Genomic DNA, 13138 nt, shown 5'->3' on the forward strand with positions numbered 1-13138 from the left:
TCAGGAGTGGTCATCTTATGTCTTTACTTCAGCAGAGCTCAGCTTCTGCCACTAGCTTTGTCCTTGGAGTGTCTGGGTGAGAACAAAGCTTCAATTTTACTCCACTTGACAAACACCAGCTGTGTGGCCCAGGGGCCCATCTATCTCCTACCTCAGAGGAAATTTAAATGTATATTGCTTAATGAAAGAAGGGAGTCTGAAAAGCCTGCATAATGTCTGATTCCAACTATATGACATTCGGGAAAAGGCAAAACTACAGGGACAGTAAAAATGATCAGGGGCCTCCTGGTTACCAGGGGCTTGAGGGGTGGGGGATGAAGGTGGAGCACAGCGGATTTTTAGGGCCGTGAATCAACGTTGTTGGTTAGTGTAATGGTAGATATATGACATTATGCATTTGTCAAAACCCACAGAGTGTACAACACAAAGAGTGAACCCTGATGGAAACTATGAACTATGCATTAATACTGGCTCATCAACTATAACAAATGTACACATTAACGTAACATGTTAACAACAGACACTGAGTGGCCGTTATGTGGGAACTCTGTACTATCTGTTCAATGTTCGGTAAACCTAAATCTGCTCTAAAAAAAAAGTCTGATAGTTAAAGGAGAGAGCAAATGAACGAATCTATAAAATAATAGGATTAAATTATTGCCAGGTCTGAATCGCACTCCGGCTCTGTGCCTCAGGGTCCCAAGCTGAGGTTTCAGTTTCGAGCTCGACCGGAGACTGAGGGCAGCTCTCCAATGGTCCAAGCGTTCGGGAGAGCACCTGATACCTTGCGCGTTTGAGCCCCGCCCACCCCCAGGAGCCCACCCCCTGCAGCCGGCCCAGGGCCCACGCGCTCTCACAGCCCAGCACCTAGGCCACGCCCTCGCGCGCCATTGACTCTCCGATTGGACGGCTCGGAGGAGGTGTTGCCGGAAGGGGTGCGTCTGATTGGCTGGGCGGGGCCGACGGCGTGCAGCCAACATGGCGGAGCGCGCGAGGAAGCGGCCCTGCGGCCCGGTAGGTGGAGGGATGTGGGAGCCGGCGGCAGGGCGCGGGGTGGGAGCAAGAGAAAGAGCCTCGTGGGGGCCAGTGGCGGGGCCTGGCCGCACCTCTAGCTCCCTGCTCGTCGCTACTCCGCGGCCGGAATCCCCGAGGTGCCGCATGCTCGTGGCCTCAAGCACCCCTGTCCGGATGAGAACCGGAGGTGGGAGCCGGGGTTCTAGTCAGAGCCGGGACAGCGTCGGGTAACTCACTGCCCGAGCCGCTAGTGGCAACTCTGGCCGGGGCCCGGATTCAGAAGACGGGACTCGGATCGGAATTCCGAGCCCTTTCGTGGTGTATCTTTTCTGACACCAGGATGGCAGTGGGCATGTGCTGTCCCCCTGAACCTATTTCCTCTTCTCTCCAGTGGGAACGCATTCACCAATTTGTTGAATGCTTACGATGTGCCAGGTGTGGTCTCAGGCGCTGGGGGTACAACAGGTCCCTGCCCTCCTGATGCCCTCTCTGGGCAACAGCGTGTGTGGGGGGGTGTTCCCTGGTTTCCTCACCACCCCAATTTTTTATTTAATTTTTTAAATATTTGGCTGTGTTGGGTCTTACTTGCTGCGCGCAGGCTTTCTCTGGTTGCGGAGAGTGGGGGCCTACTCTTCGTTGGGATGCGTGGGCTTCTCGTTGTGGGGGTTACTCTTGCTGTGGAGCACAGGCTTTAGGCGAGCGGGCTTCAGTAGTTGTGGCTCCCAGGCTCTGGAGCACAGGTTCAGTAGTTGTGGCGCACAGGCTTAGTTGCTCCGAGGCATGTGGGGTCTTCCCAGACCAGCGATTGAACCCGTGTCCCCTGCATTGGCAGGCAGATTTTTAACCACGGTGCCACCAGGGAAGTCCCTCACCACCCCCATTTAAAGAAAGGGGACAGCTGTGGAGCAGCACGTGGGACCCCCTCTCAGATGTGACCATTCAGCCTCACTCCTATATCTCCTCCCACTCCTACTCCAGGGTGAACATGGCCAGAGGGTGGAGTGGAGAAAATGGAAGCAACAGAGTAAGTGTGGGACTGGGGGGTGGGCGCAATGAGGAGCTGAGTGTCTGTGCTCACCTCTCCCCCGGGCCACTCCATCAGTGCACAGCTGAATCTTGGGGAAAAGCCACCAGATGTGGCCCCTTTAAGTCCCACAGTACCCAAAATGCAGAAGAAGGGGCCAGAAGCCCTGGGAGGCTCCTCTGGCTGCTCTCTCAGCAGCATTGGAGAGCCCAGGCTGACCCTGCTGAGAGGACACCATCTCCTGGACTTCTCCAGGTCCTCCTCACCTCCAAGTCCCTCTTCCCTCCACCAATCGGGGTGTCCTCTTATCCAGAAAAGGAGGAGAAAAAGAAGTGGAAGAATCTCAAGATGATGAAAAAACTGGAGCGGCAGCGAGCTCAGGAGGAACAGACCAAGTGCCAGCAGGAGGAGGAGGCAGCTGCCCAGAGGGAAGATCGGGGTAAGCAGTCAGGTCCTGGGCAGGGCAGAGAATGGCACAGCTGGAAGGGCCCCCCAGGGGCCAGTGGGTCCAGACATCTTGTCCTGATGGGGAAACTGAGGCTCAGAGAATGCGAGGGACCCAGAAAACTGAGTCCTAACTTCCTACTTAGGTAGATTTCAATTCTGTGGAGGGTAAGCATCATATATCATAACCTTATGCCTCCAGAACCTCATCATTGTAATGATAGTTATTTTTTACTTTTATATTGATCACTTTCCGTGCTTTAATTTCACTTTTATTATTATTATTTTTTAATGAGGTCTTGTTTTTTTAATCTATTCTGATGACCTCTGGCTTTTTTTTTTTTTTTTTTTTTTTTGGCACACGGGCTTAGTTGCTCCGTGGCATGTGGGATCTTCCTGGAGCTGGGATCAAACCCGTGACCTCTGCATTGGCAGGCGGATTCTTAACCACTGCGCCACCTAGGAAGCCCACTTTTATTATTTTTTTATAATTTTTATTTAAAAAAATTTTTTGGCTGCTTTGGGTATTCGTTGCTGTGAGTGGGCTCTCTCTAGTTGTGGTGAGTGGGGGCTACTCTTTGTTGCAGTGCACGGGCTTCTCATTGTGGTGGCTTCTCTTGTGCAGCACGGGCTCCAGGCGCAAGGGCTTCAGTAGTTGTGGCACACGGGCTCAGTAGGTGTGGCTCACAGGCTTAGTTGCTCCCTGGCATGTGGGATCATCCTGAACTAGGGATCGAACGCATGTCCTCTGCAACAGCAGGCGGATTCTTAACCACTGCGCCACCAGGGATAGTCCTTAATTATTTTGATTTCATAATAAGAATGTCTCTTTTTTCTCATTAAATAATACATGCTCAAAACAAAACTCCTCAAACAATTCAGAAAACGATAAAGAAAAGAAAAATCCCAGCGAAGACTGCAGTTAATGTTTCTCCAGCTATTATGTTAAGACTGACTTATATACGTGGAGACAGGTATATAGATACAGTTTTACAAAAATGAGACTGCTTTCTCCACGCACTTCTGGACCTGATTTTTCTCATCCCACATTGTGTCCTGGATGTCCTTCGTGTCTGTACATCCGGATCTACCCTAACAAATTGTATCTTTCCTCCTCGGCCAGACCCAAAGTTCTGAAGGCTCAGAGGGCCATATTGTACCCTGTAAGCCCAGTGGTTACCAGTGATGATGATGACAGTGGGGATAGAAACTTAGCATGTCAGCCATCTCAGACACCAGGGAAGCTCTTTATCTCATGTGGCTCCCTTTGAATGACTTTGGGAGGGTAAGTGTAGTGGTCCCTGTGGAGCCAGCTGTCTGGCCTTTTGTGTGACCCTGGGTCACATATTTGATCTCTCTGGGCTAAAGGGTCCCCACTTCTCAGTGGGGATCATGGTGGTACCTACTTCCTAGGGGGTTTTTTGTTTTTTTCGTTGCCTTTTTTTTTTTTTAATAAATTTATTTATGTGTTTATTGGCATGTTGGATCTTCATTGCTGTGTGGGCTTTGTCTGGTTGTGGCGAGCAGGGGCTACTCTTCATTGTGGTACATGGGCTTCTTATTGTGGTGGCTTCTCGTTGCAGAGCACGGGCTTCTAGGTGTGGATGTTTCAGTAGTTGTGGCACACGAGCTCAGTAGTTGTGGCACACGGGCTTAGTTGTTTCGCAGCATGTAGGATCCTCCCGGACCAGGGCTGGAACCTGTGTCCCCTGCATTGGAGGTAGATTCTTAACCACTGCGCCATCAGGGAAGTCCCTTCCTAGGGTTATTGGTTAAATGTACACACACAAAAGGCACGAAGAATAAATATTAACTCTCATTACTAGCCCTATTTGATGCCTGGAGAACTGAGGCGGTAGGGAGCAGAGGATGTGAATATAGGCCTCTAACCACTCCCTGGCGTTGCCCAGTGGTATGCCCTGCTCATGGGTGCCCTGGAGACCATCAAGTCTATTTTCTTCCTGGGGAGACTGAGGCCTGGAGAGGGGAGTTGGGTCTATGTTGCTTATCTCAAAATTCCTCCCAGTGGGAAAATTCTCTAACTCTTGGCGCTGGGATTAGAGGAAGGGAGGGGAGGGATGGCTCTGGCCTCCCAGACTGACCACGAACACCCTTGTCCTGCCCAGGGCGGCACTACACCCTGAGCGTGGCCCTGCCAGGCTCCATCCTGGACAACGCCCAGTCACCCGAGCTTCGCACCTACCTGGCCGGCCAGATTGCCAGAGCCTGCGTCATCTTCTGCGTGGATGAGATTGTGGTGTTTGATGAAGAGGGTCAAGATGCCAAGTGAGGGGCCATCCAGCGGGTCCCAGGGCTCAGGGAGAGAGGAGGGGCTGTCAGGATTGGATGGGCTTCACTTTTTTCCCTGCCTACTTGCCCAGGCTGAGAATCCTGTCTGAGTGCCCCCGCTGTAACCCTAGTGGGTGGAGTTGCAAAGCAGGGGCGCTGCAGAGGTCATACTGCAAGGAGGAGCTCTTAAGGGAACCCAGTGGGCTTGGGCCCTGTCTTTCTCTCTCCAGGACTGTGGAGGGGGAATTCAGGGGAGTCGGCAAGAAGGGGCAGGCGTGTGTGCAGCTGGCCCGGATCCTGCAGTACCTGGAGTGTCCACAGTAAGAGCATGAAGGACAGACTTCCCAGAGCGTGCGGGAAGGGTGGTCGCCGTGCAGGTCGGATGGGAGGTGGTCTCCCTGGCAACTTCCTAAGATCTGCATCCTTTCCTAGGTACCTGAGAAAGGCATTCTTCCCCAAGCATCAGGATCTACAGTTTGCAGGTAAGGCTGGTGGGGGTCTGACCCCCACTTCCCATGGATCATCGCCCAGACCCTGAGAAATCGTGGTACAGTTGGGAAAGCAAGCCCAGGCGGGCAAGGCCTGTGCCTGGTGGTAAGCGGCAGAGCTGTGGCAGAGCTGGAACCTGGACCAGGGTTCCCACCCTCACCCCCACCACCACGTGTGCCTTTACACCTCCCAGACTCCTCCTGGCCCCTCCCCAACCACAGGGCTCCTGAACCCCTTGGACAGCCCTCACCACATGCGTCAGGATGAGGAATCCGAGTTCCGAGAGGGCATTGTGGTGGACCGGCCCACCCGGCTGGGCCAGGGCTCCTTTGTCAACTGTGGCATGAAGAAGGTAGGCATTGGGGGCGTGGATCGAGACATACTTCCCAGGCACGCCCTGGCTACAGAGGGTACATGGATGGGGAGCCCTGACCCCAGGCATTTCTGCCTGCCAGTTCCCCACTGATGCAGATTTGGGCCAGAGAAGTGCCTAAAATAGGGCTCAACAGATAAAGCCAGGAGCAGAATTTTCTGTGTTTTAAAAAGCACATCAACAGAAGGTAGTCCTTGCGCTAAAAACAAACCAGAACAAAACCTGGCAAAATCAAGTTCAAAATCCCTCTGGGGCGGCTCCAGTGTGAGACTGAGCCAGGGATCGGCGCGTTCATTTCCTCCTGTTAATCTCACGTCTCCTAGAGTCAGAAGCAGGAACATTTCAATGTGTGGGGATCTTCTCCCCTCAAACACGACAGACCTGAGGTAACTGCCTAAAAGCAGACCAGGATGCGCCAGACCCAGATGAAAGGAGAAAGGCACGTGAAACCCTCAAAAGAGAAAGCAAGTGCTCCACCCTGAATTCAAAATAAGGGAATTCCCTGACAGTCCAGTGGTTAGGACTCCATGCTTTCACTGCCGAGGGTGCGGGTTCAGTCCCTGGTCGGGGAACTAAGATCCTACAAGCCATGCAGCACAGCCAAAAAAAAACAAACAAACAAACAAAAAACTGGGACAGAACACAAACATCACGTGTCCTTCATCACAGCTCCCACGTAGTCAGCATTTCCTCCACACCAGGTCCTGTATGGTGTAACAATAGCTATTGTTTATGGAATGTCTTCTGTTTGACAGATTAGGAAACAGGCTCAGAGGGGTAAGTGAGCAGTCCAACTCCTAGAGCTAGTGAGTGGACAGCCACCAGAATGCAGGAAACTAGGATTTCAGCTACTCAGGAAATATGCAGGTGAGTCAAAAATTATCCGCACTCTGGTTGTTGAATTTAATTAACTTTTAGAAAAGACAAATATATCATTTTTCAACCTAATCTCCTTGCTTTTCAATACACTTTGTCCATCTGTCAACAGGCTCTGTTATTCCCTCATTAGAAAATGTTTTAGGCTGAGCTGCGAGCCATGAATGCACCACTCACTGTCTTCACTTCTTCATCAGAAGTGAATCTTCGTCCTCGTATGGCTGCTTTCAGGGGACCAAACAGGTGAAAGTCTGATGGAGCAAGATCAGGACTATAGGGAGGATGCTTTAACACCTAAAAACGAAGTTTTTGCAGAGTGTTGACAGTGTGGGCAGAAGTGTGTGGACGTGCACACCCTCAGACCACAAAAAACGAATCACTGCACACTGCTCTTCTTTCGTGAAAATCACAGGTGGGGCATCCATTTTTGCTCGCACCACAGTTACAAATGAACTGATGTAATACGTTCACACCTGCACAGCAGTGACTGGGGGGACAGTAGCCTTGAGCGGAAAGTGCTGATAAGACAGTGCGGCCAACAGAAATTTTAATATAACTGGAGTGTGGATAATTTTTGACTCACCCTTGTACTTCCTACCCTGTGCCAGGCCTGGCCCAGTGTCTCGCAGTAGTCGTTTTGCAAAAATGGTCTCGGGAGCAGATCTGGCCCAGGTGCCAGGGAGTGGGGCACACAGGGTGACCTGGACCCCTGATGTGCCCCCGTGTCTGGGAGAGCAGTGACCCCTGCTGTCCTGTGGGGAACAGCACCAGTTTCTTCCTTCTCCTCAGGAGGTGAAGATTGACAAGAACTTGGAGCCTGGACTTCGGGTGACGGTGCGGCTGAACCAGCAGCAGCTCCCAGGTATCCTGAAGCGTCCCCAGCCCGGCCTGCCTGCAGGCTCGGAGCCGCCGCCTTCCACTTCCTTGTCCCCTCGCCCTGTTTTCTTAGCCTGTCTGCTTCCCCTCCAGAAAGCAAGACCTACCGTGGAAAAGTCGTGTCGTCACAGGACCCTCGCACCAAAGCTGGTCTCTACTGGGGCTACACGGTCCGCCTGGCCTCCTGCCTCAGTAAGGACACAGCTTCTTCCTGTGAACATCCGTCCTCTCTCTGTCTGGGGGCCACAGAGAGCCTTGATTGACCCAAAAGTCAGACCAGGGTCCTAATCCTACTAACTTGCTGTGTGTCCTTGGGCAAGTGCCTTTCCTTCTCTGGGCCTTGGTCACCCTGAGTGCACTCACTGCCTGGAATGCTTTTAAGGACATCTAAGGAAAAGCATCTTTAATAAAGTCTGCCATGGGGTCGGGAATGGGGGCGAGAGGGCCAAGTAAGTGAAAGGTCCACTGCTTGTTTCAGAGCTCCTTCCTCCCCACCCGCTGCTTTGTTTCCCCAACTAGTACAGGCGTGGCCTCTGCCTGCTCCATCCCTGACTTCCCAGCAAGAGTGAAGGGTACCTCCACCATGAGCCCAGCACATACACACACAGCCAAGTGGTGGTGGCTTGTGGGGAACGGGGCCCCCAGTGAGCTGGCCTCCCCCCAGGTGCTGTGTTCGCTGAGGCCCCCTTCCAGGACGGCTATGACCTGACCATCGGGACATCAGAGCGAGGATCAGATGTGGCCTCCGCCCAGCTTCCCAACTTCAGGTGGGTTCAGCCAGAGGAGGAGGAATGGAGCAGGGGACCGGACTGGTGGGGGCAAAGCCGTAGGGACTGGGCCCCTGCTGCGTATGGGGGCTGAGGGCTCTGGGGGCGGGGCCTGCATTCAGTGGGCCTTGACGGGCAGTCGGTGATCCCCTCCTGTGGGCGCCAGGCACGCTCTCGTGGTGTTTGGGGGCCTCCAAGGGCTGGAAGCTGGAGTGGATGCTGACCCCAACCTGGAGGTGGCTGAACCCAGTGTCCTCTTCGACCTGTACGTCAACACCTGCCCCAACCAGGGCAGCCGCACCATCCGCACAGAGGTGAGCCCACCCGCCCGCCTCCCCAACCTCCAGGCCCAGCCAGTTCACCACCAGCAGGGGCCGGAGCCTCGGGGTCTGTCCAAGGAGGGCTGCAACTCTCTCCGCACCCCCACCCTGCCCAGGGCTGCCCTGCGCCAGCCTTCTCTGGAGCGGTCTCCTCAGCCCCTCGGCCTCTCACCATGGCAGAACCGCAGCAGGGATGGGTTAAGAGTGACCTGGGAGTCAGAAGTCCTGGGCGCTGGTGCCCATCCAGCTGCTCCCAGGTTGGCTGACCCAGGAGACCCCACCCAACCCTGCTCCAGGCCTGTTCCCTTAGCTGTACGCTCCATCGTGTTCCACTTCCCCGGGTCTGACCCTGGTGGGCAGGGCAGCCCTTCACGCTGGCAGTTCTGTCCCATGGGAGACAGGATGCGACCAGCTCTGAGAGCCTTCCACCTGGGCAGCCATTTCCGAGGGCAGCACAGCTTGCTGTGCCTGTGGGCACCTGCTAGGGGAAGGTGCCACTGCTTCCATTGGTCTCAAAGGGTGGTGACCAAACAGGTGGACGGCCTCAGTCTACCTGTCGCTCAGGGCCCTGCCACGGCCGAGTGCTGCGCGCGCGCCGGCCACAGCCTCCCAGCAGGAACCCCTGCTCCCACCCTCCTGACACCTGCACAGGGGCTCTCCTGCCTGTCCCCTCCCCCTTCCCCGACCCTGGGAGGCAGGTATTATGATGATCATCCCCATCTTACAGAGGAGGAGACTGAGGAGCAGAGAGGTGAGGCCCTTTCCTGGCTGGTGACAGACCTGCAGGATGAAGCTGGGCCTGTCCTTAACCCTCCTGGGCCCAGCTGAGGGCAGCATACCCCCAGGGGCTGGGTCCTAGGCAGTCGGGGAACCACTAGCCTTCCAGGCCCCAGCCTGTTGCTGTGCTTCTCTTCCAGGAAGCCATCCTCATCTCCCTGGCTGCCTTGCAGCCTGGCCTCACCCAGGCAGGTGCCCGGCCCAGCTGAAGGTTCTGTCGAGCTCAAGATGGCAAAGAAGCGGCGGTGAAGCCAGAGGTTCCCACAGGTCACGTGTGACAGACACACTTAAGACTTGTCTCCAAAAATAAACACCTTTAATTCGACCCAGGCCCCACGACCCCACAGTCTGGCTAGGGCTGCCCTTACTTGCTGCCTGCAGTGATAGCCTTAAGGCTGCCCGTCCGTGCCAGGATGTTTGGCACAAAGAGCAGCCCCGAGGCCCGCTCAATGCTCTCGATGGGCACCAGGAAGCGCTCCAGTGGGATTGCCTCATCCACAGGTGCGTTGGGCATCACGTAGGAGCGGAGTTCGATCTGCCCGCCTGCTGCCTCCAGGATCAGCACCTTGAAGAAGTGGGTGGGCACCGCCACGTGGTTCTTGCCGATTACTTGGTACTTCACATAGGACTTCCCGTCCGCCTCCATCCTGTGAGCAGACCCGGGCACACGGGGCCTTTCAGGGCTCCTGGGAGGCTTGGTCAGACCCAAGGCCACCGCCTCCAGGAAGCTTTCCTTGACCCGACCTCTGACGTGTGTCAACCTGCAGGACTACCCCCTCAGTGTGAGGCTTCTTTGCCCAGCTTGGCTCCCTCAGAAGGCTGGGAGCTCCCTGCAGGGTAGAGACTCACTCTTCCCCTGTTTGCTTCACCCCCAACACTGGGTCAGGCAGAGTGGGTGGTTGCAATAAACGCTGCAGAAAGAATCAGGCCTTCTTTCACATTCATCCGTGTGGACACTTGATGCCTGTCTGTCTCTCCTTGGGGAGGGTGAGCACCAAACAGGCAGGGCTGTGACAGAGGAATTCCCAGCACCAGCACAGGGCCTGGGGCAGAGCAGGTGCCCAGAACACTGGATGGGTGACTTCAGGCTAGGCCTCCGTGGAGTCCCTCCATTTCAGCAGGCCAGAGGAGGCAGTTGCGAACTGAAGTGTATCACTGCCCCAACCACCACCTCAGCAAGCCCGGGCTGTGCCCTTACTATAGTGACATCCACCATCCCTTAAACAAGCATGTGGTAGCTAACAGGTATTATCTGCATCTCACAGGAGAGAATGTTGAGGTCACTTGCCCACAGGACCCAGATACTAGGTGACAGGGCCTGGGTTCCATTCCAGGCAGAGCCAGCTATTTGGCCACAATCTCTAGCCTCACTCATCCCAGTCCTCAGCAGGCTAGAAAATTCACCAAGCAAGCCCAGGGGAGCTCAGTCCCTTCTACCTGGGAGGCTGGGCTGCAGAGAAACAAGAGTGAAGGCTCAGGGTCAGGGAAAACGTGTACTGAAAAGCAAGGAGATTTTGTCGAAAAATGAGGTATTTGTCTTTTCTCAAAGTTAATTAAGTTATACAGCCAGAGTGCAGATAATTTTTGACTCACCCTCACAGAATTGGGGGGCCTAGGGCAGGGAATGGATAGACTTGCCAAGAAACCAGATGACTGGGGACCTGGTGGTGTTGACACAGAGCCTGGGGGGAGCCTGGACAGGATGACTGGGAGGTGCTGGTGTCTCCAGGCCCCCCAGCTCTAGCCTTACCTGGGCAGGAAGAGCGGCCCGGTGCAGACGTAGACGTTTTGGTAGGTGCGGGTCAGGCTACGGCTGTACTTTTCCAGGTTGTTCCAGGCATTCTGGTTGAGGTGGGGCACCTGGCAGGAGAGGTGGGCTTCGGTGAGATTGGCTGGGACATTTGCAGTCAGAGGGCTGCCCCCGCCCCCATCTGGGGCCCTGAAGGGCAGGCACTGAGACCAAGTCAGAAGGTTCCAGCAGGGGGTGGGGGGTGGGGACAAGCATGCAGAGGAAACAGGTTCATGGAAGGAGAGTCACTTAGGCCAGAGTCATGAGGGTGGCGCTGGGATAGAGCTCAAGGAGGTGCTAGCTGGCCCCTATCTAGAGCAGGAGCACTAACTAGCATCCCGGGTCTCAAAGCTGCTTCTCAACTCCAAAGAGCAAGTCGCCCAGAAGGAAAGAGGCCTGCCCCTGCCCCAGGGGCTCATGGGAAGATCTGCTCTCCCAACCATCTCTCCTTTCTTTTTCCCAGTCTGAACCCACGCAGAACTCAGTGGGGAAGGTCAGGAATCTGCTCCCGACTCCACCACTTGAGCTCTGGGGGTCCTGAGCAGTGTCTAGTCAAGTGGGTAGGGAGGGGACTGTGCTCCTGGGGGAGCACTGGTCAGGTCAGAGGCTGGGACGTCACCGGTCTCATTCAGAGCCAGACATCCCCCTCCACGTGGGTGTCAGGCCCTGGTGGGAACAGGGCTGGAGGTTGGGCAGCCAGTCCAGGGTGCACAGTGACTGCTAGTAACTGCCACTGCGTGCAGCTATCTTTCTTTTTACTTCTGGAAGGAAGGCAGGGTAGGACAATGGCTGAAAGCTCAGGGTCCTCTAGACAGACTGCCTGGGGCTCCTCCCACTGTGTGACACTGGGCCAGTCACTTTGTCTGAGAATCACTTCCCTCATTATAGCTGGTATTTACTGAATATTTGCCCTGGGCCAGGAAGTGCGCTCAGTACTTTTATCTATGTGCATGGTGTTTTCAGTTCCAGCGCCTCTGCGAGAGGTAGGTGAATACCAGTTTTACCCGCATTTTACAGACAAGGAAACTGAAGATCAGAGAGGCGGCAGGGGGCCCTCGGTTAAGATCAGAGTGCAGTGTGGGTGCCCAGCGCCGCGCCGCTCCGGCCCTCCGGCCTGCGGCGCGCGGTGTGGTTAGCCAGGCGCCTGGCGGAGAGCGCGCGCCGGGCAGCCTTCCCATTCTGCAGAGCAGCGAATCGAGGCCCAGAGGCGAGCGGCGGCCGCGCCTTCCGCCGCCGGGGCTACCTGGGGCGCGACGTTGCTCAGGTAGAAGGTGTCGTCCACGGCCTTCTGGCTCCAGCGGTGGTTGGCGGCGGCGGCGAGGTGGCCGCGGTCGAAGCCGCTGCCGCGGTAGTCGGCGTTGGTGGCGCGGTGGTACGCGTGCACCGAGTCGTCCTCGTGGAAGTCGCAGGAGCGGCGGTCGCCGTCGCCGCGGAGCCGCTCGGGCCGCAGCTGCTCGACCACCCAGAGCGCGCCGCGGGTGCGCGGGTCGTAGCACAGCACGTACGACTCGCGGCTCTTGAGCTGCGCCACCCCGGGCAGCCCGTACTTGGCCAGCTCGCCGGGGCTGCCGCCCGCCGGAGCCCCGGGCACGGCGGGAAGCCCAGCCGCCGCCGCCGCCACGGGCAGCACGGGCAGCCGGCTCAGCAGTCCCGGCGCCGCCCGAGCGTCCGCCCGCCGCCGCCACCGCCAGCCCTCGGCGGCTGCACCCAGCCCCGCGCCCAGCGCCAGGGTCCAGCCGGCGCGAAGCAACCGCATGGCCTTGGCGTGTGGCCGCGGAGCTGATGCAGAGCGGATGCGGAGCGGTCCGCGGCGGCGAGGGAACGCCGCGACCTCCGACGTCCGGCCCGGGAGGCTCTTAAAGGGGCCGCACAGGCCTGCGGGGCCCGCCGCGTGGAGGCGTGAGACGGCGGGACGTGGGTCCCTCGCACTCACGAACGCTCCAAAGTATTAATATTATACTTTAGAGACCCCCAGTAAGGGTCAGGGCCAGCCCAACGGGAGGTCCCAGCGCCCTTTCTTTGACCTTTTGAGAGGAACCTGGGGGGGCGTGGCGTCGCCGCCGCGGGGCGTGACTGGCCGCCCCCAGGACCGGCTCCGCC

General features: G+C 56.4%; 2 protein-coding genes across 2 annotated transcripts; one reads left to right on the forward strand and one right to left on the reverse strand.

Annotated features, from left to right (window-relative positions):
- Positions 1–932: 932 nt before the first annotated feature.
- SPOUT1 (SPOUT domain containing methyltransferase 1) lies at positions 933–9588 on the forward strand. The gene is made up of 12 exons (XM_057720511.1): positions 933–1014; positions 1993–2038; positions 2352–2477; positions 4609–4768; positions 5002–5091; positions 5204–5253; positions 5482–5612; positions 7299–7371; positions 7479–7577; positions 8050–8152; positions 8319–8466; positions 9390–9588. The coding sequence occupies exons 1-12, from the start codon at positions 979–981 to the stop codon at positions 9456–9458; spliced, it is 1131 nt and encodes a 376-aa protein (XP_057576494.1). The 5' UTR covers positions 933–978; the 3' UTR covers positions 9459–9588.
- Positions 9549–13069, reverse strand: ENDOG (endonuclease G). Its single transcript, XM_057720513.1, has 3 exons — positions 12282–13069; positions 11000–11109; positions 9549–9896 (listed from the first exon to the last, which is right to left on the reverse strand). The coding sequence occupies exons 1-3, from the start codon at positions 12792–12794 to the stop codon at positions 9614–9616; spliced, it is 906 nt and encodes a 301-aa protein (XP_057576496.1). The 5' UTR covers positions 12795–13069; the 3' UTR covers positions 9549–9613.
- Between the last annotated feature and the right edge of the window lie 69 nt (positions 13070–13138).

The sequence above is a fragment of the Hippopotamus amphibius genome, chromosome 2, assembly GCF_030028045.1.
Source record: "Hippopotamus amphibius kiboko isolate mHipAmp2 chromosome 2, mHipAmp2.hap2, whole genome shotgun sequence".
Lineage (NCBI taxonomy): Eukaryota > Metazoa > Chordata > Mammalia > Artiodactyla > Hippopotamidae > Hippopotamus > Hippopotamus amphibius.

Bases quoted from the DNA above. Each gene is read 5' to 3' on its own strand.
- ENDOG (XM_057720513.1), bottom strand. From the start codon at position 12,794: ATGCGGTTGCTTCGCGCCGGCTGGACCCTGGCGCTGGGCGCGGGGCTG. The intron at 11,110-12,281 runs GTAGCCCCGGCG...CTCTCCTGCCAG, and splicing joins TGAGCAACGTCGCGCCCCAG to GTGCCCCACCTCAACCAGAA. The intron at 9,897-10,999 runs GTAAGGCTAGAG...GTCTGCTCACAG, and splicing joins GGGCCGCTCTTCCTGCCCAG to GATGGAGGCGGACGGGAAGT.
- SPOUT1 (XM_057720511.1), top strand. From the start codon at position 979: ATGGCGGAGCGCGCGAGGAAGCGGCCCTGCGGCCCG. The intron at 5,254-5,481 runs GTAAGGCTGGTG...CCCCAACCACAG, and splicing joins TCAGGATCTACAGTTTGCAG to GGCTCCTGAACCCCTTGGAC. The intron at 7,372-7,478 runs GTATCCTGAAGC...CTTCCCCTCCAG, and splicing joins GAACCAGCAGCAGCTCCCAG to AAAGCAAGACCTACCGTGGA.